Consider the following 26126-nt stretch of genomic DNA (forward strand, 5'->3'; position numbering starts at 1 on the left):
CAAAAGATGATTTTTTATTCCTCTTTTTAGTCAACTTTAGCGTGGCTGTGTTCACTTATGCTAAGCACTGTATGTGATGCTGGTGGAGGGAAATGCTTTCTGACTCGCTCCTCAATAATCGGGGGTGGTGATGGCGCAGTGGATAAGACACATGTCTCTGGTGTGAGAGACCCGGGTTCGAATCCACTGTGAGACACCAATGTGTCCCTAGTTGCTCCAGAGGCGTGCGGACCATGGGAGATGTTTAACTTCACTTTCATCTTCATCAAACCACTCTGTCACAAGTCTTGCTGTGTGTATTAGTGCATTATCATCTAATACACGGCCCGATCTTCAGGGTTCATATGAGCCATCGGGTGTTGAGCTTCTTTGGGCGTCTCCACAGAGAAAAACAGTGAAGGTGTTTCACACTGTCCACAACCCATGATCCCCACTGTTGGCACCAATGAAACCAATGTTTGGCATTGGCATGAGCATGAATATGGCCTGTGCTGCTCCAGATCAACAGGTTTGGTGGAAACCGCAGAGTCGAGGTGTGCATTTACTTCTGCAGTGTGTGGTTTTATGTTTTCTGGATACAATCCAGGTTGGTACCTGGACATCCCTTTCACACAGCTTCCTCTAGCGTCGACAGCGCCTCCTGTTGGATGTGGATCGCCCGACATTACTCTGGACACCACAGCTCTCCATACACCACAGACTTGATGACGAGACGCTCACCAACGATTTGTCCTCTTTTCAATTCTGATATGTCTCCCATTATGTTTTGTGGATTGCAATATTTTTAAGTACAGCTGTGCTTTTGCTCTGCTAATTCAACCTCCTATACTTTACTGGCCAGTGTTTCAGTTTCATTGTGTTTATACAGGGGTTGGACAATATGAATAAGAGATACACCGTGCAGTCTAGACTTTTTTTAATCCATCCATCTATCTATCTATATGTCTATCTATCTTTTCCTCCTCCAAATATTTAAACAGTTTATATAGTTTATGCTATGTAACTGAAACTGGTACAGTGAGAATCCAGGCTAAGAAGTTATTTAACATGTTGAGTCATTAAATGAAACCATCAGTTCACACATGGCGTTGTCTTTCACTTTTACCTTGTTTGTAGTATAGCTGTCCCAGATAATAAGTTTTCCATCCTGGGAAGCACTAACAAGAAGCCTGAAATAAACAGAGAGAGGGTGGAAATTAAGAAACCGAGAACAATGAGCACAATGATCATCTCAACTCGGTCTGAAAAAGGGATGCTCATCTTGACCATTTAACCATCAACCGAAAGTAAAAATTGACCGATTAATACTATCAGTTAAATGGATTAAAAGTTTTTTTTTCCAGAAGTAAAAAATTGTTTTTTAAAGCTTCAAATGGATTCAGTGTTTTCTTTTTGTCATCTTAATTTGTAAATTATTTAGGTTAAAACATGTAGGTGTAGGTTATTTTATGTTTTTTACTTATATTATTTTATTGTTTTTCTCTGTTGTCGCTGTCAGAAATGCTGCCGGTGCGTGAAAATGTGATGTGAATCCAGATTCTGTTGTAGATCTTTTCTGGTTGCTGCTGTTTGCACATTAAAATAATGTGAAAACCTGTGAATTATTTTTTTTTAACGGGTCACAGACACTCGTCCATTTTATTTTAATTTAATGCCAATTCAATATTATAATCATCCATTAACGGTTAATACTCGGATAACAAGCGGCGTTTGTCGGTCGGGAAAATTAACCGAAATGAGCATCCCTAGTCTGAACGCATCTATGTGATAAGAAAACAGTCTGAGGATTATCAAATGGATATAAAACATGCCGACTGCAGATGTATGACATGGTCTGCATATAGAGGAAGTCTTGTTCTATTTGAACTATAAGATTAGAGTAGTCAAATAACCCTTCAAAAGAAAACCGCGTTCACATGATGTCCATACAATAATAATCAAATTAGAAGAAAAGCACTCCCACTTCTAAAAGGATCTTGTTTTCAAGAGTCTTGAGAATAATCCAGCAGAAAACTCGCTTGTAGACATACCAGAGTTATATTTTAAAACAAAGTTTCGGGAGATTGTGTTATTGTGAATATAGTCACGGCTAAAGGCTGTGTTGTTAGGCATATGAGCATATACACAGAAATGCCATGCATTATGTGAGAGCATCAAATGATCTCAGACCACAACTAAACACTTAACAGTGCAGGGTTTCTGCACACTTTTTAAAGGCACATTTAAGGCTTTTTAAGACCTGAAGAAATCAAAATGAATACCGTGCATTAGGGGTGTAGCAATATTGACAAAAATATGTCTCTATTTTCAAAGTTTTGTTGATAATAATTAGATAATATTTCACTGATTGTGTTTGTGTGCTTGGTGCCATGGCTGGTTTAGGCCTGTTGTTGACAGCTGACTCATGAAGATATTCATATTTTTCATATTCTATGCAGTGGTTCGTTCACAGCAGTGACAGAAAATGATTTCCAGGGGCATTTTCACCTATATATGGGCATCACCTTTTATGTCAAATTCTAACATTCAAATTAAATTATATTAAAATAATAACAATACCACTGTTACCTGTCAAATTAAATCATTAAATCAAAATCCATCTTTGCAGTGCAGAGGAGACACAGAAGCAGCATCAGAACAGGCATTCATATATTTACACTGCATTTACAATTGCATAAATAAAGCTATGAGATTGTTTTTTTAATTCAATATTTAAATATGAACTGATTTCTAATTTTAACGTTTTAATTAAAGGGTACTTTAAATATGAAACTAAAACAGCCAGTAGGCGGCGGCAAGTCACTGTCTTAATAAGTGAGTTTAGGGAGTCAACCGATTTGTTCAAACGGCTGATTCATTCGGGAAAGAAGCAAGTGATTGTTCACTGAATCATTAAATTGATTCGTTCAAAAGCTGGATTTCAGTCAAAAAATTATCAGTCTGTTGCATTGAGACTCTGCTACGGTTTCATTTTGAAATTCTCGTCGGCGAAATAAAGGGAAAACAAACAATATTGACAATATTGTTTATAAAATATAACGCACAATACTCATTTATTGCTCATTTAACTTATATAAAATAAATATCACATTTGCAATTGTGCACGGGAAAACGGCACTCTTGCTGATGTGATATTGTATGATAACAACATAATATGATATAAATATAAGACAAAAACTAATTTGGGAACATACCTATAACTGCACACATCACGCAGTGAAAGCACGAGAGACAAAAGTGATGTCAGCTCACAGTGCCTCTTACATCGTTAAAACAATCATTACAATATCATAATAGACAATACACATCGCACACCACTACGCACATAAAGAATGAACTTACATTTAAGAACAAACACACGGCGAACGCAAAGTGCTCCTGATTCAATGCAACTGGAGATTTATGTAATTAGAAATGTTCGTGGTAGTTACAGCTTCACACAAAGTTAAATGACACGCAGTGACACAGATGAAGAGACGAGCTGCTGCTTCTATTTCTATGAAGAATACAGGCACTGAAATACACACGGATCCTCTAAGGATTTGCTTAATGCCAAAAGAAGACACTTGTGTTTAATCAGACCGCCTTAAAAATGTGTAATATTCAGGCATATCCAGTTTCACTGCTATTTTATATTGTATATGTTCAATTCTTATAAGTTGCACTTTGTTAAACTTAAGTAAATATGCGTCTCTCTGTGGCGAGACCAGAGTGCAAAATGTCCGTCAAGCTTTTGTTTACATATAAAACAAGGGAAAAGCAGTGCAGAAAATGTGTTCTGTGTGAACGGCTTGGTTACGGTTCTTCTCTGCGTTGAGCTTCTCCATTTCAGCAATGTTTTGAATTCAATTTTAATTTTAATTGGATGGCCCTAAAAATACTGTAATAATATTCCATTACTCCTTTAAAACATTAAACAACTCCATTTAAATACAAATATCCCACATTTCTGCCACAATCCCATGGTTTCAGTTAGTGTTACTACAGTAAATGTTGTGATTTGTGGATTGAAAAGCCTTCTAACTGTATCATTGTGGCTCAGTGTTGTTGAGAATGTCAGCGCTGTTTTATCTGGCTTTAAACTAGTTTAAAATCACACGGCATTTTTGGGTTTGTATGGGAGAACTGAACTGGAAAACTTTTCACCGGATCTCAGTGCTGTTTACTGGTCAGCGACTACATGTATTTTCTGTAAGCTCACGCTGCGGTGTGTGTTTTGAGCCGAGCTGATAAATGTTCTGTGTGGTGCGATTCAAACAAGCAGCTCCGTTTCATTCCACTTTTGCCACATTTGCCGTTTAATGTTTCTCATACGCAACAGAAATGGCATCAATTGCCCCCAGTGCGACTGTCCGCAACAAGCATACACAGCATTATTTAGATAGTGCATAAACATTATATTGAACACTTGTCAGACTTTTGTTATAATTTTATTGAGAAAAACTATATTGCATTAATCATCATTATTGTTTTTACCATCCAGCCCAGAGGTTGATATGATTGGATTAGGGATGCATGATTTTGGATTTTTGCTGATATACATTTTTTTTTCAAATAATGTTTCAACGCCATTATGCAGGCGCATTATCAACATGTTATCATCCACAATGACAATAACCTCCAATTTTCATTACTGTAAAAAAGTGCAAAAAAACAAACTCTTTCTACAGTAGTGAAATAGAATGAATACAAATGCATGCTATTATAAATCATGGTAGTGTTTTTCCACACACACACGCTTTCATGTTTACTATGTGTATGTATGCATGTTGATCATTGTTTAGATGTAAATAAAAGCTTGGATTAAACCACTAGATTCATATGGATTTTTTTTTTATTAAGAATTTATAACCTTTTTTCTTTATTTTAAGTTTTTGCTATGGGTTTGGAACGACATGAGGGTGAGTAAAGGTCGTTGCATACTGAGTCCGAAATTTTCGTATGCGACTTTTTCATATTTGTCATTCGGTGGCTCTGAACTGTCAAAGCACCTCTCAAAATGCTTGCTATGGATGCAAAAAACACAGAAAATCAAACCCGATCCGAATTGTTTTATGACGGACGAAAGTTTCGGAGGCAGTGTGTAAACGTGATGTCGTATTTATTTTTTAACGTGCAAAAATTTCGGACGAGGAATTTGTATTCGGTGTGCAAGGACCTCAAATGACAATTTTCCTTTATGGGTGAACTTTTGGATGAATTGTCATGAATATATATGTCACAATGATAAAAGTCAATTTCTTTATGCAAAATCATTTTTCCTTCTGATTTTGCAGTTGATGTGATCCAGATTCAGAAACAAAGTTGTTGTGTATACTATGAAGTGACTTTGGCTTTTCATTGCTTCAGCGGGTGTGTCAGTCAACGTGTGTGTGTTAGAACACATGACAATCATATTGGACGTGTCGATCAGCCTGCTGGAGATCAGAAACATGACTCCTCTGTACATTAACCGTCACAGCTGTACTAGCTCACAGCATCACCTTGAGTCAGTGCCCCAGTGCATGGCATAGATCTTTGCCAAGTGTCCCCTCAGTGTCCGTCTAGTGCGCATCTGAATCCGCCCCACAGGCTCAATATTGGCTGTGATCTGCCAGAAACACATGAGAACAAAACCTAGTTCAAAAAACACCCATATGAAACTCCATCTGAATACAACATGATTTGAGACGTCTATTTGTGATGCTGGTTTGATGATTAAAGAGTCCTACCTGAGAGAGGGTGGCATCTGCACATGCTTTCCGGGCATCCTTGAGAAGAAAAACACAGATAAAGCCACATTCACAAACACACAACTTCAGACAGATGCAGAAGTAAAGATGCAAAGTAGTGTCACCACAAGGCACCATCCAGAAAGCGTCAAGCCTAAAGGACGCTTTGCTTTTCCATTTCATGGATTTTGTTCCAATAAGCCTATGCAGCATCACATGACTGAAATTGTCCTGAGTGACTGGTAAAATGTCTTATTGCTTGCGGCAGTTGATTAAGATAAAAACGGGAGAAAAACTGGTTATGACACTGCATGTCATTGTTTGAGTGAAAACAAACAAATGTGTGTAATGAGCGTTGCTAAAGATAAATGTTACTTTGTACAATCTTCATATTACATTCCTGCAAAGATGACAGAAAAGTGTCCTGTGTCAAAAAACACGAGGGCGATTGTGTTTTAGACCAGACATGAAGCGGTGCGCTTGAGTGCGATCTGAACACACCAGTGAGTGATGGGATAATTTGCTAATGAAATGATTGAACTTTATTGGTATCTTGGTATCATCTCAGTGAGCTTTTATTACGTTTCATGCATGTGCAGTAAGATGATTTTAGCATTTTCCAACAGTTCAGTGTTCACTTTTGGAAAAAGCTTTAAAACACTAGTGTGGACTAGGGCTGACAAATAAAAATTAGAATTTTGAATATTCGTCAAATTGTGTAAAAAAAAAAAGCACATTCTAAGTTTTGGTGTGTCATCATGATGACGTAACTTACGCTGTTTGTTTTTGTTAGCTTATCAAGTGCAGCACGGTGCGGTTGCGTTGCAATTTAAAAAAAAATGTCGAAAAAAGGCTTCCTTCTGACGAAAACCTTCTCAGTTGGTGTCAAAAATCGTGCAATGACACACTTGCCCAAACCTGCACATCGGTCAGAGCTGAGTGTGTGTTTTCATCAGCTGGAAACATCGTCAAGACAAAGCGCTCAGCACTCGCTGCAGATCAAGCTGAGCGTCTGGTGTTTTTGATGAACAATATGTAGATGTAGTGAGTGGAAGTGGAGTTTGCCGTTTTGTGTTCATGTAGTTCATTACACTGTGTGTTGAAGCGTGTTTTCTCAGGTTACTGATGCACAAACAGTTTTATGCACTATTGTAACCTAATTTTCTTTGCATGCACATTAAGGCAATTACATTTTATTTAAAAGCAATTGTTTCAAAAGTTAATGCACTTTAAAAAGTGTCATTTTAATAAAAGATGCAATGCTAGATTTGGTTTATATTTGCATATTGTGCTCGCTTGCGTCCTCTTGTGGGCACCGGAGACAATAAAGTATTTTTTCCTCTAACATTAAGTATTGCCTTCAGAATTTGAATATAATTCGAATTTTGCAAATATTTAAGAAATTTGATTTTAACTTTTCAGCCATTTTGACAGCGCTAGCGTGGACAGAGCGTTTTGAAAAAAAACCCGCCATTTTCAAATGTATCCAGATTAATGTATACATAGCCTATTATCATATTGCGATGTGTGGCAGCATACGATTTGGTAAAGTGTTGAGCATGTGTGTGTGACGTGTTTTGCATGCAGTGACTGACTCTGATCTGGTTTTTCAGCTGTTCAGCCTCCTGACGCAACTGGTCGAGTTCGCTCATTTTCTTCTGCTAGACGATGGGCTTCACTCCGTCCGCTTACTGCCACTCACACTGATCTGAAAAACACAAACACCATTACTCTATTGATTGCATATTACTAAACAATTGATTTACATGTACGTACATTGCATGGCAGTGTTAAAAGCAGACAAATTTAAAGACGCAACCTCCTCAAGTTGATGAACTGCCATCAAAACAAATTCAGGGTTTGTTAGTTAACATGAACTAACAATGATAAATACTTCTAAAGCATTTATTAGGTAAGGGATAATGTACATCCAGCCGGTTGTTATCTCAGAATAAACCCAACAGGGTGATCAGGGTCAGGTCTTCATCAGCCTGAAGGGGTTTATTCTGAGATAACACACACACACACACACACCTGAGGGGGTTTATTCTGAGATAACACACAAACACACACACACCTGAGGGGGTTTATTCTGAGATAACACACACACACACACACACACACCTGAGGGGGTTTATTCTGAGATAACACACACACACACACACACCTGAGGGGGTTTATTCTGAGATAACACACACACACCTGAGGGGGTTTATTCTGAGATAACACACACACACACAGACACAGACAGACACACACACACACACACCTGAGGGGGTTTATTCTGAGATAACACACAGACACACGAAGGGGTTTATTCTGAGATCACACACACACACACCTGAGGGGGTTTATTCTGAGATAACACACAGACACACGAAGGGGTTTATTCTGAGATCACACACACACACACACACACACACACACACACACACACACACACACACACACACACACACACACACACACACACACACACACACACACCTGAGGGGGTTTATTCTGAGATCACACACACACACACACACACACCTGAGGGGGTTTATTCTGAGATAACACACAGACACACGAAGGGGTTTATTCTGAGATCACACACATACACACACACACACCTGAGGGGGTTTATTCTGAGATAACACACAGACACACGAAGGGGTTTATTCTGAGATCACACACACACACACCTGAGGGGGTTTATTCTGAGATAACACACAGACACACGAAGGGGTTTATTCTGAGATCACACACACACACACACACACACACACACACACACACACACACACACACACCTGAGGGGGTTTATTCTGAGATCACACACACACACACACACCTGAGGGGGTTTATTCTGAGATAACACACAGACACACGAAGGGGTTTATTTTGGGATTACCGGCTGGATGTACATTATACTGCTTATTACACGGCTACTTCCACAAAAGTAAATAATTAGACAAAATATTGATCCGAGTATAAATATTGAATATATTGTATTATTTTATTGTATTGTTTAAAGGCAAAGCTTCCGCGAAGAGAGCAGTTGCAGCGCGGCAAGGTCAAACTTGAGAGACATTTAAGAGATACGGTATACAGTCATAACACAGCATTTCACCACATAAATAATTATGGAGATACGAGATATTGATTTCAGATTAAACTTCAAATTAAATCTTATAATCCAACAGTGTACAAAACAGTCACAAAACGGCAGCCGCTGCGTTTGTATGAAACGAGAGAGCGAGTCCACGATACTGGATGACACAATTAAATAACTGTACACAAAATATTGATTCGATTAAGTTTTTATATTTTATTAGCTCAGCAAAGCCAAAACTTCCACGAGGAAAAAACATTCCTAGCGAGCGTATAGCGCTGCTGACTTCAGTGACCCGGATGAGCCCGTGTTTAGCGGTTGTTATCTGGGAATAACATACATGGTGTGATTGACCAATCAGAATCAAGTATTTCACAGAGCCGTGGAATAATCTTAGTTGATGTAAATTTCAATATAAAACGTCTGTTTTTGGATGATCAAAACGTATTCTACTGCTGTTGGTCCAGCTGTTTGGGAACATTACGCACCCGATGTGAACGGTGCACATCAAACCCATCTGATCGCAGTGATGGAGACACCAAGCCTCATTATACACTAGTCGTTCAACCCACAACATGCACAAGCACAGCTGACATCAGCGCTATAGTTAGAGCCCCGTTACCACTGGACACGGTGAGAAAAGACATTTCCAACACTAATGAAGGGATGTGAGCACGTCTCTTTCTCCGCCTGTGTCCTTGCCAACCCGTGAAGCCGTTGCTTAGCAACAGTGTTGTGCAGCGAGCCGGTGCTAAAGATCACCATTACTGCGTGTCTCCAACACAATCACACAACTACACAAACACTTCACTGCCCGAGCACAGATAATTGCATTACTATATAGTGAATATGATACACTGCTGTGTAATTAGACCCTGATCGTGTACACTTTCCTAAAAAATCAGGGATGATATAGTGAATATATACTGTGATGACCCAATGGTCATCACAAAAACATTTGCATGCCGACAATGCGATGGATTGGTTTTGCTTTTTTAAGAGAGGTGATCTAACCTTTTCATCACACTGTAAAGAAACCGGCCAACCAATGAGATCTGTGCGTTGGGTCACATGCTCAGATCAACTGCTGTTTCCTACTCTCGTCTCGGTTCTCTTGCATTTAATGTTGTTTGGTAAACACCATAGCGACTACAAAAATCTGAATGGCTGTAGTACAAACTAAACATTACAGAACAGACCATGATATAATTTCCATTTAAAAGGACTAATTTGACAACTTTTTTCTTCTCCATGACAAGCGGGTGTCAGAAACTGGAAGTTGTGCACTGTTGTATTTCTGCTTTTCAGCCCGAACAGACGAATTAAATGCAAAAACCCGACTGAATTTTCGTGCTGAACATTTGTGTTGGTATGAACGACTGCGCTTTGGCAAAAAAAAAAAAAAGCAAAAAAAAAACTAAAAGTGTGTTAAAACCCTTTCTCTTTATGGCTTCAACGGCGAAAAAAAAGCATTCCCGTCAACAATGTTTCAGAACACTGATTTCAATAGAAACCCTGGAGTAAGCTGTTGTCTTAGGGTCATGTTAACACATGAAAATCATGACAGAAAGTGTGAGTAGTTTAATGATCTTTTCTTGACTCGTGGGTATGAGTGTAAAGACAGTTGTTTTACTAGTCAAACAATGCTAGAGTTGATACGGTAATGTCCTTGAATCAGTTTAAACGGTCCATTAGCAAACTCTGCTTCAATGCCGATATGTTCAGATATGTTGCTTTTTTTAAAAAAAATACTAAAATATTTAGCTGAAGATACATGTAGGTATATATTGTTGTTTATTCCTATCTATCTATTGATCTATATATATATATATATATATATATATTTATATATGTATGCCGCATGAAAAACTGCAGAAAATGCGTTGATACGATTTTCAGTTTTCTTGTATTAAACCCATCGAACCTAATTTGTAAGACAGACATATAAATTCAGATATAAAATTACCTTTTTAGTTTTTCAGGTAGGTATTACGCTCAGCCCTATACCATTCAAATAACTATAAGCCATAAAAATATACCGTATTCATAAAAAATATACCCATACCTGGCAATATAAGTTCCGTACTTTCGGTTTTGCACTGAAAGAAATCAATCCAAAGGTAAAAGCTTGTTGAACTATGTGGGTCAAGAGTTGGTTCGCTGGTCAGAGAGACTAGAGTAAAGTGCGAGTGGACATAGACACAGACCTCGACCCGTTCTCAATGTCACTCCTGTAATCCAGGGACACAGTTGATTCAGCGCGTCCGCACAAATCCGGTTAACACCAAATCTGCTGATGAACTCTCCTGCTGACCCAAATCCACTGCAGACACTTTCACTCACATCTCACATCAAAATGAACAAGAACACAAACCTCTGACCAACAATAGAGACGGCTAGTGTGAGGACACACTCCTACTGAAGGACTACAGTAGAAACATCTTGCCTTATTCAGCACAACTAGTTCTAGTCACTACAAAACGTCCATCTAAAAGCACGAAAAGCCATCAGAGGTCCCACAAAAGTAGTACAGGATTTAGCTCACGATTCCCTCGCATGACCATTCCCTCAGGTGTGCCGTCTTATTTCTAGAGGAAAGTAAAGCCTTACCTGGATTCTGTATCCCCAGACACAGCTCCTGTGTCTCCAGCGGCCAAAGACCTTCTGTATGGATCTACACTGGATGAACACCTTCACCTGAACGCTAACGGCTGGTTGGCCGGCTCCACGTTTAGACAGAGATGCGGTTAAAGCCTCACATAATCCAGCTGATAAAGTGTCACGTTAATAATGCTAATACGGGGTCAGCGGCTGCATACACAACCTGTGTACAGCTTTATCTTCACCTCAACACTGCTCTAACACAAATGCACCTTTCAAATAAACAGTCTGTGTGCAGTTATAGCCTAATTTTCACAAAAACATTCTACACGTGACGAATATGACATAACCAGTGGACATGAGCACACAACAGGTATTTAAAGAAGCCGATATCAATCGTAGGATAGAAGTAACAGTAGAGCAGTTTGTGTATCAGAGATTTGGATATTATGCTCAAATGTAATCGAGAATGAAGTGAGAACAGCAGGGAAGAACCAATGAACCAAAAAACAGGTTAGCATTTCACATGTATATCCGATTTTTATCATAAAGTTAATTTAATCATAAAATTACTTTTGTTTTTTTTTATTAGTAAGTGCAGTTACTAATAATATTAAATGTGTTTATTGGAAATTTAACAGTAAAGCACTGAGCTTTAACTGATATGCAGATGATATTAACTTAACAGTAAATTATTACTCTTATTAAATGTACCATTGCTCCATTATTTGGGTGCATTATGTGCATCTCAACATTGCTGGTTTATGTGTGAAGCACTAAAGATAAAACAGGAAATAATAATATTAATAATAGCAAATATATGCACGCATACACTACTGATGAAAAGTTTTCGATCCGTAAGATTTTTGTTAAATGTTTTTGAAAAGTCTCTGCTCGCCAAAAATACAGTAATATTGTGAAATATTTTACAATGTAAATCAGCTGTTTTCTATGTGAATATATAGTAAACTAATTTATTCTTGTGATCAAAGCTGAATATTCAGCATCATTACTCCAGTCTTCAGTGTCACATGATCCTTCAGAAATCACTATAATATGATGATTTGAAAGAAAAATTTCCGATTCTCAATGTTAAAAACAGTTGTGTACATTTATTTTCAGGATTCTTTGATAAATAGAAAGTTGAAAAGAACAGCATTTATCTGAAATAGAATCTTTTGCAACATTATAAAGGTCTTCACCGTCAGTTTTGATCAATTTAATGCATCCTTGCTGAATAAAAGTATTAATTTCTTACTAATTATTTCCCAAAACTTTTGAACTGTAATGTATAAGATTACAACTACATTCTGTTAGAGGTCGCACAAACTCTCTTCAATTATGTGTTGCCATGTCTGTTATGTAGGGTGAATTCAGGTTTATTGGGACACTTTTTCTCAATCGATCTCAATGGCAAAAAGTTTCCCAATTAACATGTATTCCCCCCTATGAGAAACATCCACTGGAAAACACTCCAAAAGCAGGAATAACTTGATGCTGCTCATTTGAACCACACGGGCCATTTATCAGCTTGCAGTACGTACATATAAATCACAGTCATTTTTCTTTTTACACTTTTTTGATGTTATTAATACAGATACATTTACATATTTGGTTGCACTAATGCATGCTACCTTGACTTGTAACGTTTTAGCTATGAACCCCGCATGCACAAACTAACCAACTACATAAATATCAAGGATGTAACTGCGAACCAAAGCACATGTTCCAAGAGAAAAGAAAAGCAAATATTTGCTCACCCAGAGACTTTATTTACATGTGCAATTGCAAACATACTTCATCTAATGTTATTTTTACCAGACAGTGTGCCAATTTTTGACTGAAGAAAAAAAAAATGTTTTATTGGAAAGTCAAGTCAAAATTTATTTTTCACAGCCCCCATTGTTTCAAAGAAAGTTCAAACTGTTCATAACGCATATAATGCCTAGAAGTTTAGGCAAAGAGAAAACGTCTCCTTTAAACATGACAAAGCACAGTCATCCTGGAAATGATGTAACAGTGTCCAGAAAGAAGAGCAGCTAAATCTGTGCGGTACAGGAGGTGAGCAGGGCACTGCTCTGCGTATATTACACGCTGCCCTGTTTCTGTGGGGTTTAATAATGTAAGACCCCCTCCCTCCAGACCAGCACGAGCTGCAGGCCTTTAACTCCTTCCTTTCTGAAAGCCTGGCCGCAGCAGATAACACCAGCTCGTCACGACACAGTTCCTGCTGAAGCAAAGCGAGCCGCTTCAGACAGATCTCGTCAGAACTGAGCCTACTGTAACACTTCTGAATGGAAATGTTGATTTCCTCCCTGCTTGAGGTCACATTAAACCTCTCATCTGAACAAGAACTACATCAATTAGTGCTTAGAGGCTTCACAAATTCCCATCATGCACTCCACCATAAACCAGGCAGGGCTCTACAATGCCACCATTTCAGTTGCTTTGCAAAGGAAAATTACTACATGTGAATGTAAAAATATTAGTGCTGGGCAACGATTAATCACAACCCAAATAAAAATATGTGTTTACATAATATATCTGTGTAGTGTGTCTAATAATTTTGTATATATAAAAACACACATATGCATACTGTAGGTACTGTATGTATATGTATATATATATATATATAAATAAGAAATGTTTCTTAAATCTATACATGCAGGTGTGTATACACACTAATTATACACGCTAGGGCTGCACAATTAATCGAATTTCTAATTGCGATTACAGATGCCACGATTACGTAATCGTTCAAAGCCGCGATTACAAAAGAAAGTCCACTCTGCGTGTGTGTGTTTAGAGCATAATTATGTTATGGGAGGCGAATCACGACTACTTCAGAAAACCCAGCACAATATGACATACCAGGCAGTGACGGAAGTGTACGCTGAAATAAAAAGTCTTTCACCTCAGAAAAACGTACTTTACTGTCCTGTCAGCCGTTATACTGTGCTCGTAGCGCACACTCTTCAATTGCACACGCGAATGCGGCGGCGCGCGCTGTGTATCGCTTCACTGTATAAAGTGCAAAAGAAAATACGTGCATGCAACGTCGTTACAATGCAAATAATTAAGTCACGCACGAAATAAAAGTAAAATACCAATAAATCACGTGTTAGCTGAGAAGGATTTGCATGCAGGTGTGATTTTCATTCACCAGGATCTGTTTCATTAACAGTTCTTGTTAGTATTGTGTATTTACCATGGTAACTGTCCTTTCAAAAATGCCACTTTATTTTCACTTTGTGTTATTTTTTATATTATCAAGTGACTGTGGTGGCTCATATCAACATTGTATTAACAAAAACTAGTTTGGGACTGCTATTTAATTGCTTTAGCATAGTCCTAATGTTTTTCTAGTCTTTACTATGAGTCATTCTTACAATTTATGTGTTTGTTAAGTAAAGGGGGACAGTACTTGTGTGTGTTAACAATTTTTGTGTAAACATGTATTATAATATGCCTATATATATTCAATGTAAATTGTGATAATCGTAATTAATAATCGCAATTACTATTTCAAGGGAATAATCGGCAACTATGATTTGTCATAATCGTGCAGCTCTAATACACACAAATATATTATGTAAACACAAACTTTTATTTTGGATGCGATTAATCGTTGCCATAGCACTAAAACATATATTTACACCAAATCACAGCTCATGAGTAGTTGTTTAATACAATCTGAATAAAAACTATAACTCTCAAAATGCTAAACACAAGAGCAAAAGCAAGTTGTGAGCGACTGATTACATTACAGACATTGAACTTTTTGTTTATTTATGTTTATTAGGTGAAAACGGTTCACATGAGCCTGTCAACTGAAAATATTACATTTGAATTATCAGAAGCAGGGGTGGAAACTTAGAGGCATTAAATGGATAAAAATGCAAGCGAAATTCTAGGTATAAAGGCAATGCCACTGAACGAGTTCTTGTTTTCAATATTTATAACATAGTTAAGGGGCATCTTGCAGGTTAAACACCACTGTCGATTAATGGGTACATAAAGCAGTCAAGATATGTATATAAAGTTAGAAATGTCTCCAAAATTGTGTTAAAGTCCAGTTTTTGGTAAGTGACGGTTATTTTCTACGCAACTCGGCGATGACGTCACATGAAGTAGACGTGGTGGATAGCCTCAGCCTTTCTCAGCTACTAGAACTAGTTCTAGCACTGACTATGGCGTCTAACTGGGATGAGGAAGAGGTGGCGAGACCCACAGTTAACATTTATGATGGCCCACAGCCAGGGTCCGAAATTAACACCCGCCAAGCGCCAAATGCGGGTAGATTTTCCGTTTGGCGAGTAAATCTCAAAAAGCTATCCGCCACACTGGCGGGTGAATGTTCCAGACATCCAAAGTCTTGCGGAAGTTTCGGGAGTCTCCCACATATTGATAGCGGCTGCCTGATGCCCGCAAATTAGTTCAAATCTCCAGGAATCTAGAGCGAGCGAGAAAGAGCATAAAAATACAGAATGCCTCTGCAGTGCAAAGATGAATTTTGCTGATCCCATTTCATTTCAATGTTAACAGAAAGATTTGACTTTCTAATTGATTTGATTATTTTAATTTTTAAATCTGAGACATGCATTTAATAAGGTTAGAAAAACAAACTGCCCTTATAAAAGGTAAAGACGGTCCTGGAAATCAATTTAAGGGAGTAAATTTCACTCTGTAATGGGAAAGTTAATGTCTTTCATTGATCAGAAGGTGCTCCTAGATTTTCCACTGTGCTCCCAATTTTTTGTCCCAAGTCGCTGCCCGTGCTGCTAGTGAACACTGTGCTGCCTCACACCAGATGACTGCTGTTGTAGTGAAGAGAGCTGTGCGCGCGCGGCAGGAGCGAGCGGAGACTGTAGCGCGCCGTGACGCAACGCCACAAAAATAGATATGTGCTCCAATTACCAGCAGAGCTGCCTACTCTTCAAGCGTTTATAATGTGTGCGCGTCGCTTGCAGTGCAGACTGGGTGTGCAACTTCCACTGGCGGAGAAATACAATTCATTCACAAAGCATTGTTTTTTTCCGAGGTCTCAGGATAGGTATTTTAGATCACGAACCAGCCTCAATGAATATATGATCCTGAAATGGACTGGGGGGTGCAGGGGTATAACCACAAAGCCAGATGAACATTCAATTCACATTTATTTGCATAGCGCTTTTCATATATATATATATTTTTTTTTTTTTTTTTTTTTTATTGCAACAGTGGAATAGTACGGAGCCCCTAAAGGGACGTGGTGGTGGAAAAAAATTTAGGATGAGAGAATTTTTTTTAAAATCTTTTGCGTTCCCTCGCAAAACTTTTGCGTTCCCCCGAGAAACTTTGCGTTCCCTCGCAAAGATATTTGCGTTCCCACGCAAACCATGTTGTGAGCTCGGACAGACACTTCCTGTTTAATGTCCCGCTGGCAGTGCTTCAGAGATCCGTACGTTAATGGAGCGTTTCATAGTGTTTGAACTTGGACTCAAATATAAAGAAATGCGGTCAGTGTTTAACTCAAGGAACTTCCTGGATCAATATTCTTGAGCTGAACGTTGTTAAAACACAAACGACACCTATTTACAATCACAGTAACCTAGACAACGAGCTAATTCTCCTCATAATATAAATTTATCTCTAAACAGCCGATTGAGAGACAAGTCCAAATAAGGGGCCGTCTGCAAAGTTCAAATCCCAAACCCATCTTCACATTTTATATTACTAAACATATTCTATAGCTTCACTATGACATTGTGGCCAAATTCAGTTCACACATCACCGCTCTCCTGCTGGTTATACTACAATACTTAGTTTGATTAAAAAAAGCATAATTGTTATGATTTTTTTATGGAATAAAATCAATAACTTAGCACTGTTATACAGTGTAATGCCATCGAAATTCAGTAAGCAAATATAATGCATAAGCTATGATGGTAACTAGCTGCACACAGTACCAATATAATTTTGTGTAAATAAGAGGCCTACTTATTTTTTATGTGCAATTACTTCCCATAATAGCTTTCCTGTAGCTCAAACAGTAGAGCGTTGGTGCATGCAATGCTAAGGTCATTTAGGTTCGATTCCCAGGGAAGAGCAAGAACTTTGGATAAAAGAGTTACATTTACAGTTATGCATTTGGAAGACAAAGTGTTGTATAACCAATATTAGAGCAGTGATGTGTGAACTAAATTTGGTGTGTTACAGTGAAGTTATTGAATATTTTTCATAATATAAAATGTGCAAAAGCAGTGTAGTATGACCAGTGGGTCACCATTGATGTGTAAGCTGAATTGGGTGGCACTACAGTTTGTAACATTGAAGTTAATGACTATTTTTGAATATGAGTTGATACTGTAGTCGTTTGTTGGGTTATATTGCACTTTGCAGATGGTCCCTTGACTTGTCTCTCAGCCACCTGCACATCCATTTAGCCTATATTATAAAGCTCGTTTTGAGGAAAATTGGGTTGTATCTCGTTGTCTAGGTTACTGTGATTGTAAATAGGTGTCGTTTGTGTTTTAAAGTGTCTGTCCGAGCTCACAACCGGTTTTGCGTGGGAACGCAAATAACTTTGCGAAGGAACGCAAAGTTTCTCGGGGGAACGCAAAAGTTTTGCGAGGGAACGCAAAAGATTTTTTTTAAAAAAATTCTCCCATCCTAATTTTTTTTCACCACCACGTCCCTTTAGGGGCTCCGTAGAATAGTGACGAGGGCTATACATATACTAAAGTACACAGCGACAGACTACTCGCAGTGAATTCACTTCAAAGATCTGACTCTGTTTTCACATTGATTGACGCGACAAATATCCACAAGCGTCACTGATTCCTACACCACTGCATCCAACTAGTATGAGAAACCGTTCTTGACATAGTAAAGATTGATGTTAGCATCCTGGACACATTTATCAGTTTTGCAGTCAATGTATTTGACTCATGAGTAATTTAACTTTGATTACATTACAGAAGACAACCTACTTTAAGAACTGACGAGCAGAGATGAAACCGATTGACCGGCCAGGGACTGGAATCTGCCGATTTTCCGCATGATCGACCCGGACCGGTGACCGTCCGGTCAGTCTCGCGTCTTTCCGACTCCGAGCCGGATCGTTTTGTTGCCAGAGGCACAGGCAATAAACGTCAGTTTTGCGTCTGCCGTCTTCGAAGTGACACACTGCGCTTAAACGGTTAAATAAACAAATTGTCAAAATGCCCGTCTTGGGGAGTATTTAGTTAATATTACTTGAGAAAGATAAAGCATGTTGTATAACAGTATATTAGATTGTGCATAAACTCTTAAAATTAGAGCCTGACCGATTTATCGATCTGCCGATTTTATCGGCCGATATGAGCCTGTCGCAGAATATCGGTATCGGCGTATGTGACACAGATATGCTGCCGATATAAACGCTTTTTTTACAGAACATATAACGAGGATTAAATGCTTGTAAATTGCATAGTTTTCCAGCAGAGCGTGCTCTATTGTTTGCTAATGGCGACCCATGTCACTGTAGTGACACCAGCCAACCCTTTCACTTCAGTAAAAGGTCGTCTCTTCTTCAGACGTCTCTAGCTTCCATTCCACTGACAAGGTATGAAATATGGCTAACTAGCTAATGTAGCAAACGAGTATTATAAGTTTGTTGTGAGAGGCAGGGACATTGTTTATTTACTTTATAGCTTTGCGTCTCACCAGGTGACAACGTAGCGTTAAAATCACCATTTAAACAGACTCATGCAACCACCGCACAGGTAACTAGTTAGCAACTTACCTTTAAGACACTGCTTGACTGCTGCTGCCTGAACAAGACACCGGACGCGGCGCAATGCGACAAAAGACGGTTGAACACATTATAATCAGTGATGTTGTCAACTAGGGCTGTGCAATTAATTGCAAAACAATAACGATTTGAGCACATGAGTTTTCTAAACCACACAAGGCTGCGATTTTATTTAATTCAGAATACTGCACCGTTCTTGTGCGCATGTTTAAGATGTTAACCAATAGGGATGCAACGATTAAAGATTTTGTAAGTACGATTATTGTCTGAGAAATAATCACGATTTAACGATTATCACGATTATTATGCATCAATTAATTTCACAACACTATATGTATAATATCACATGAACACTCAACACTAGATTTTCATGTGTTATTTGCCACAACACAGTACAAAATTATAAAATGACAAACGATAATCAATCTCTTCCTTTGGAATTAAAGAGAAGTGCTTTGTAAACATCCAGCATTTTTCTTTTAAAATAACAAATTAAGTCAATGGCTGCAGGGCTCTTTGATTGAAATAGATCACAAAATGATTAAGTGTTTAGTTTGTTCTAAATTTATTTTCAACCTGAGGTAGAAAACTTGATAACATGAAAACAATATCTTGTTGGTATTTGACTTAAAAACAAATAAAGGGATAATAAATCCCAATGAAATAAGAATAAACAAAGTATTTGGCTCTATTGAATTAAATGTAAGCTAAATATTAACTATGTATTTCTTTTAAAAGAAAACAAATATAGTCCACATGTTATCCACTCCAATATTATTGTACTTATTTTAATACTCTTTTTTAAATTATTAATCCAAATTTTACATGTGCCTTTAGAAAATCATCTATTATAATCTCATTATTTTGGTTTGTTTGTTTGAAGTTTAAGTAAAAATTATAGAAAGAAACTGAGAACATCTCTCTTGTAGTGTTATTAATAACTGAAATGCAGTTAATTGGTAGTCCTAGAAGTCTACACAGCCCTGATCTTATGTTAGTGTTTTACACCGGGCATATTAAAACTACAAAGCCTAACATTTACAGGAGAAAGCAATAGGATATTAAGTTAAATGTTCACTGACTGAAACTCTTGAGAGCACGTCACATTCTGTTTTCCACAGACTTGGGTAACCAAAACATTCCGCTGTTTTTTGGTTGTTTTTTTACGTTGCACTGAAAGCTGAAAGTTGCACGCCACGTTCTCCTTTTTCCAAAGCGCTAGGGCGGTTGCGCTCCGGAGGCGTCTGTCGTTGCTGTGTTGGTTCTTGTCACTTGACCTAAGGTGTGCTTGCGGCATTTTGAAAAGTAGAGATGTTTTTATCTCGATGCGGCGCGCACGCGCTTGGAAAAAACGAGCGCGCCGCTTCCCTTATGAGCGCGCATGCCGCACGCTTACATTTGAAATAACGAACTTGAGCGCGCAAAAGACGCGATCTGTGAACAGGCCCTTAAGGCGTTTTTTCGGTGGAAATAGAGCGTCGCTGCTAGTCCCCCTGCCATAGTGGTTGACGAGCACGGCTTTAAGCTGGTGCACCGCTGGTGTAACCTTGTTTTCGTTTGGTGCAAAAGTTCCGTTCCGTGCAGAACACTCGGTGTAGCATAGTCTTTACGATTAATTAACCGTGACGTTTTAAAGCGCGGTTAATTGTGAAATCCGGTAATCGCTGCATCTCTATTAACCAATCAGAGCTCAGTCAGCGCACCACGCAATTACGATGAAACTGAGCGAGAGAACAGAATAGGCCAACAGGAGGAAAGAAACGAAATATGGATGCAGGTCAGAATAAAAATGATTTGGAAATTCAACATCATCAGTCGTTTGGGAGTATTTCGGATTCAGGAGAGAGGATGTGTCAGAGGAAGGTGATTCGCAAGACCTGTGAAATGATTAATTGCAACGAAAGGGGCAATACTGCAAACCTGTTCCAACGCTTAAAACAGAGCTATACAAAATAAAAAAGTATGATCAATGCATGTCGACAAAGTCCATCGAAACTAACAAAAGCACACCTCAAAGCCAGCCTAAACCAACTTATCAATAATCCATCGTTGAGAAAGGATCAAAACGGCACAAAGAAATTACCGACTCAATCATATAGAGTATCATATAATCATATATGCAAACAGTAAGACATGGTGCCTGCGCCACGTACATCGCCAGTAAAGACGGCTATTTCCTATATGTATGATGTCAGAGTGAGAATCAATACAGTTAACTTATTCATGTTAGTTCATGGTGCATTAATGACTGTTAACAGTGACGTTTGGTTATAATAATGTATTAGTAATTGCTAAAAAGACAACGCTTTGCTTTAAACTGTGGTCGAGGAGTTGTAGCGTTTATGTTTTAACCAGTTGTTTGCACATAATGTATGACATAGGCTACGTGGATACACTCACAATACTTGTTTTCAAAGCTTTGAATTTACTCATTGTTTGGCAGACAACATTGGGCAGGATTTTGAAATCCTTTTTTTTATTTTAATAAAAAATACAGAAAAATGGGAAAATAAAATAAATTATTTAATCAAATAAATAAAATTAATGGATTATCAAAATAGCCAGATGCAGCCCTATAACTGAATACTGTCTAAAGCCCAAAAAACTAAAGATATTTTTAGCTACATTAAAAAATATCTTTAGTTTTTTGGGCTTTATATCGCACAGCTGTAATAAAGCGTTTGATATCTGGAGGCATATGCATTGATTGTTATATCTGCCGCACCAGTATTTGTCACATGACCTGGCAAGTCAGCTGAGAGCATGTGCTACAAACAGGAAATGGAGGGTGGGGTGAGCCGCAAAACTAGAACAAAAGACACACACACACACACACACACACGCACCAACACTCACTACGGCTCACACACATTCAGATACTCAGACACGGCTGATTAATTGATTAATGTCATATGTTCACTTCTGAGAGAACCAGCATTACTGAGTAAAACTGCCTAGTCGAGATGGCTGAAAGAGACAAGAGTTGAACACAGGGTCCAAAATAAACACTCAATGTGTTAAACAGGCTTCAGCCAGTAACATTATCAGCAGCTGAAACACAATACTGAACTACACCGAATTAAAAAACAACAGTCTGACCTTCCTGAAGTGATGAGCGACTTAAGTAACTAAACATATTGGTCTTCAAATGAGTGTGTTTTTTCAGTCAAGTCATTTATTTCTCTAGAAGTTATGTTATGACACATATAAGGAATAATCATCACAGTAAGCCGTGAAATTAAAATATTAGCAACAGCAGACTGTTGTGTCAGGTTTCCCCCGAGCAAAACACTGGATTTGTGACTGGAAACAGTGATTGTGGCGGTACTTGACTTTGACGGTACTAAAGACAATTCAGAAAGTATTCAAGCCCCTTAATTGTTCCACATCTTGTTATGTTGCAGTTTATTTTCCTCACATCAGTCTACCGGTCCCTAACCTCAAAAAGTGTTTTGCAATACAAAATGAACTAGCCCATTGTACCAAATATTTACATGGTTAAAGGAATAGTTCACTTCAAAATGAAAATTATGTCCTCCTTTAGTCACCCTCAAGTCGTTTTAAACCCGTATGAATTTCCTTTTGCTGAAAACGATGATATTTTGAAGAATGTTTTTAGTGTTTGTTTTTTTCCCAAATATGGAAGGCCATAGGGTCAAAAATGTTTGGTTACCAACATTTTTCAAAATATCTTCCTTTGTGTTCAGCAGAAGAAAGAAATTCATACCGGTTTGAAATGACTTGAAGGTGAGAAAATGACAATTTTCATTTTGAAGTGAACTATTCCTTTAAACGCGCCTAATATAAAATGCATGTTTTACGTCAATCTTCTGTTGATTTTTTTTAAATTAAAGAGTAAATATTATGTAAAACACATTATTGCAGCAATGTTGTAGATGTGTTATTTTTTTGTATTCCAATTTAATTGTGTGATAATACTTTTTGGCCATCTGCGAATGTAGATCGACCACAAATTGGTGAATCTGATCCAGTGTTGATGGGGAGGACAGAATGGCACAACACAAAAAAATCAGTTTGTGTGCTTCGCTGTATGGGCGAAACACAGTTGTGCTCGCTTCAGAGAAGGCTTGCTACGATAGTCGGTGTTACTGGTGTTCAGTCGCAACACCGGTTTCATCACTTGCCCACCGCAGCACCGCAAAAAAAAAAGTAAAAGCGTTAAAAATATTTAACCATATTTAAAATATGTAACGCTATTACGCAGTATCCAAATATAAAGTCCTGCCTATTACTTACACACACACACACACACACACACACACACACACACACACACACACACACACACACACACACACACACACACACACACACACACACACACACACACACACACTAAGTATCAGGTTCTCTTTCAGGTAGGGCTGGGTATCGCAACAAAATTTGATACCGATACGATACTGATACCTTGACTTCGATACCGGTTCCTGAACGATACTTTTTTCGATACCAATTTTATGAAACCAGTTTTAACAATATGACATTACCTTAAAAAAAAACTTTGATTTTTTCAGTTTGTTGACTTTTTTACATTCATATTTTGAGTTTCCTAATAATTTAACAACATGTATTCTTTACTTCAATGAGCTCATTGTTTCTGCCTTAACTTAATGCATTGTTTAACAATGAAACTGAATGAAAATTAATTGAAATGCATTACACAGTCACCCCTGGTACTGAAACTTGGTACCGAAAAACAAAACATGATTCGATACTCGGTAGTATCGACGCAATTTGGTCGGTACCTAAAAAGTACCAAACTCGGTACCCAGCCCTACTTTCGGGCTTGAACAAACCATAACACAAATTATGGCAAAATAAATAGGCCTACCGTTTTGTGGTCTTTAATGTGTCGTAGCAGATCCACCGACGTTAATCTACTAACTCTCCTGACTGCTTTGTCGGACAAAAATGGTGGATTTTGATTGGTCAGATCGCATGTCAATCAAACTCCCTGTGAAGGATGAATTGACGCTAATTTAAAAGTGAAGTGCACACTGCTGCACCAGCTATTTAAAAAATTGTTTCGTTTTCAAATTAGTGCCAATTCAGGGCACAATAACAAAACAGTGCTGCTTCGCACGACCGCACCATTATGCAAGCCTGTGCAAATGTGCGCATTTTACGTTGGCCTTTAAATTAGCGATATAAAAGCCCCCGCCGGTGATACCGGTGTTGTCACACGTCGATTAACCGGTGGGAAAATCTCCTCACCGTCACATCCCTACTTCAGAGCTAAATTCAAAAGTAAAGCTGTCATCTGATGCCACAGATTCATTTAAAACCAAAAAATAAAAATAAAAAACACTCTCTGAAAGCATGTCCACTCTCTGTGAGTGCCGCCACTGGTCACACAATCCTAACACACACCGGTGGTCTCTCTCACACAGCGCTTTGTCTGTCTGTAGCCTGAAGTGATGAAGTGTATGAAGCATTGAGTGTGCGGAGCATTAATGCACATACTGAAATGGCCTGACCGCTTCTGTGTGTGTGTGTGGGTGTGTGTGCCTGCAGCCATGCACTAGGGATGGAGTATGCAATATTTCCCAGCACTCATGCGTGGAGAAGACGCACAATGCAGGAGGAGGAGGAGGGAAATGAGGATGAAGATGCTGGAGGGCACGTCTTAAAAGCCTGAATCTTTGACTCCATTCTGCCCTTTCAAAGAAACATGAGCGTCATCACTTGCCACATCTTCAGACCGCTGCTACTCTAACATTAACACTACAGACAACACACTCAAGATACAGCGACTAAAACAATCAAGAAACAATCTTGCGTTGTCAAATGTACCAAAAATTGATGCACCAAATAAATGTTGTGATGTTATCCTGTATTGACAATGCAAAATCTGTGCACCCAATTGATTAATATTAAACAAGTTAACTATGATTAAATTGAATTAAAGTTTTGTTGAATTATTATTTTTCAAACTCATGTTATTAGTTTTACTTCAATCAATTTATCTAAATATGCAGGGCCGGAATTTAATTTTGGAAAATGGTTGGGGTCTAAATTTTAGATAAAAAAAAAACAATTACAATCAATTTAATTGTGAAAGAGCTAGTGCACGGATCCATTACTGTCACGTGTTTCTCAACCATTTCTATATTTAAGACATAACCAACTGTGTTTATGAGGATACTAGCCAAGACCCGACTTTTCAAATCATTTTGTGTGGTTTGTATATATACACACAATTTTATATACTTTTAGAACAGGAAGTTGAACATTTTATAGGATATTGGTAATACTAGTTATACTGTTTAGTTTGTTGCCCTGGTACAGTTTAGTGCAGCCATGTCTGCTTATTATATTGCATTTTAAGGAGCTTGTTTTGCTTGTGACATCTGTCAACTCTTCAGCTGGAGCTTTAATGAAGAAAGGGAAGAGGAGTTCAGAAGAGTAGAAGGAAAGCAGCAGTGTGTAAACTGAACAGCAGCTACTGATAGTGCTGATTAGTTATTTAATAAAAAACAAGTTGTAACCGCGATAAGTTTACTCAAGGCCACCGCTGCTCATCCATTCATATTCACCTCTCACAGTCTTTTACTTTATAGCATTAAATGTGATGGTTCAGTGAGTGATAAGTTGAGAGACGTATTGAATCAAGTGATTATCAGCTGGTTCCTCTCAGTGTGGAGTTAGAAAAATAACACACGCTGTTGCATTCTCAATATTTAGTGATTTAGCCTCAGATACAGGATATGTTCATTTGCTTTTATAAGCAGGTTTTGTTCTTTACACGAACAAGCTTCTCGTGTGTAAGTGTGATGCAAGTTTAACTTCCACCTTCTTTGTTCAGACAAAATCAAGCTATTAACAGACATTTAAAAATAGATTTCTGAAATGTATGAATCGAGTCAAATGGGTGGAAGATAGAATCGGGAATCATGTGTGAATCGATTTCCCCCACACCTAGACA

General features: G+C 38.2%; 1 protein-coding gene across 3 annotated transcripts in view; it reads right to left on the bottom strand.

The window, feature by feature from the left end:
• The window catches only part of gnb1a (guanine nucleotide binding protein (G protein), beta polypeptide 1a), a 59453-nt gene that overhangs the window by 8300 nt on the left and 25027 nt on the right, over window positions 1–26126 (bottom strand). The window contains exons 1-5 of one of the 3 annotated variants that reach the window (XM_077230297.1): window positions 11416–11551; window positions 7307–7419; window positions 5712–5750; window positions 5484–5590; window positions 1106–1169 (exon numbers count right to left, since the gene is read on the bottom strand). In XM_077230297.1, coding sequence (XP_077086412.1) covers window positions 1106–1169; window positions 5484–5590; window positions 5712–5750; window positions 7307–7363 — 267 coding nt within the window. In that variant the 5' untranslated portion in view covers window positions 7364–7419; window positions 11416–11551. Of the gene's footprint in view, window positions 1–1105; window positions 1170–5483; window positions 5591–5711; window positions 5751–7306; window positions 7420–10870; window positions 11028–11415; window positions 11552–26126 lie in introns of those variants that run through there. The other 2 variants (XM_077230299.1, XM_077230296.1) reach the window with 2 other exon arrangements.

This window comes from Siphateles boraxobius, unplaced genomic scaffold (assembly GCF_051911475.1).
Source record: "Siphateles boraxobius isolate OS27281-9 unplaced genomic scaffold, OSU_SipBor_1 141, whole genome shotgun sequence".
NCBI classification, from domain to species: Eukaryota; Metazoa; Chordata; class Actinopteri; order Cypriniformes; family Leuciscidae; genus Siphateles; species Siphateles boraxobius.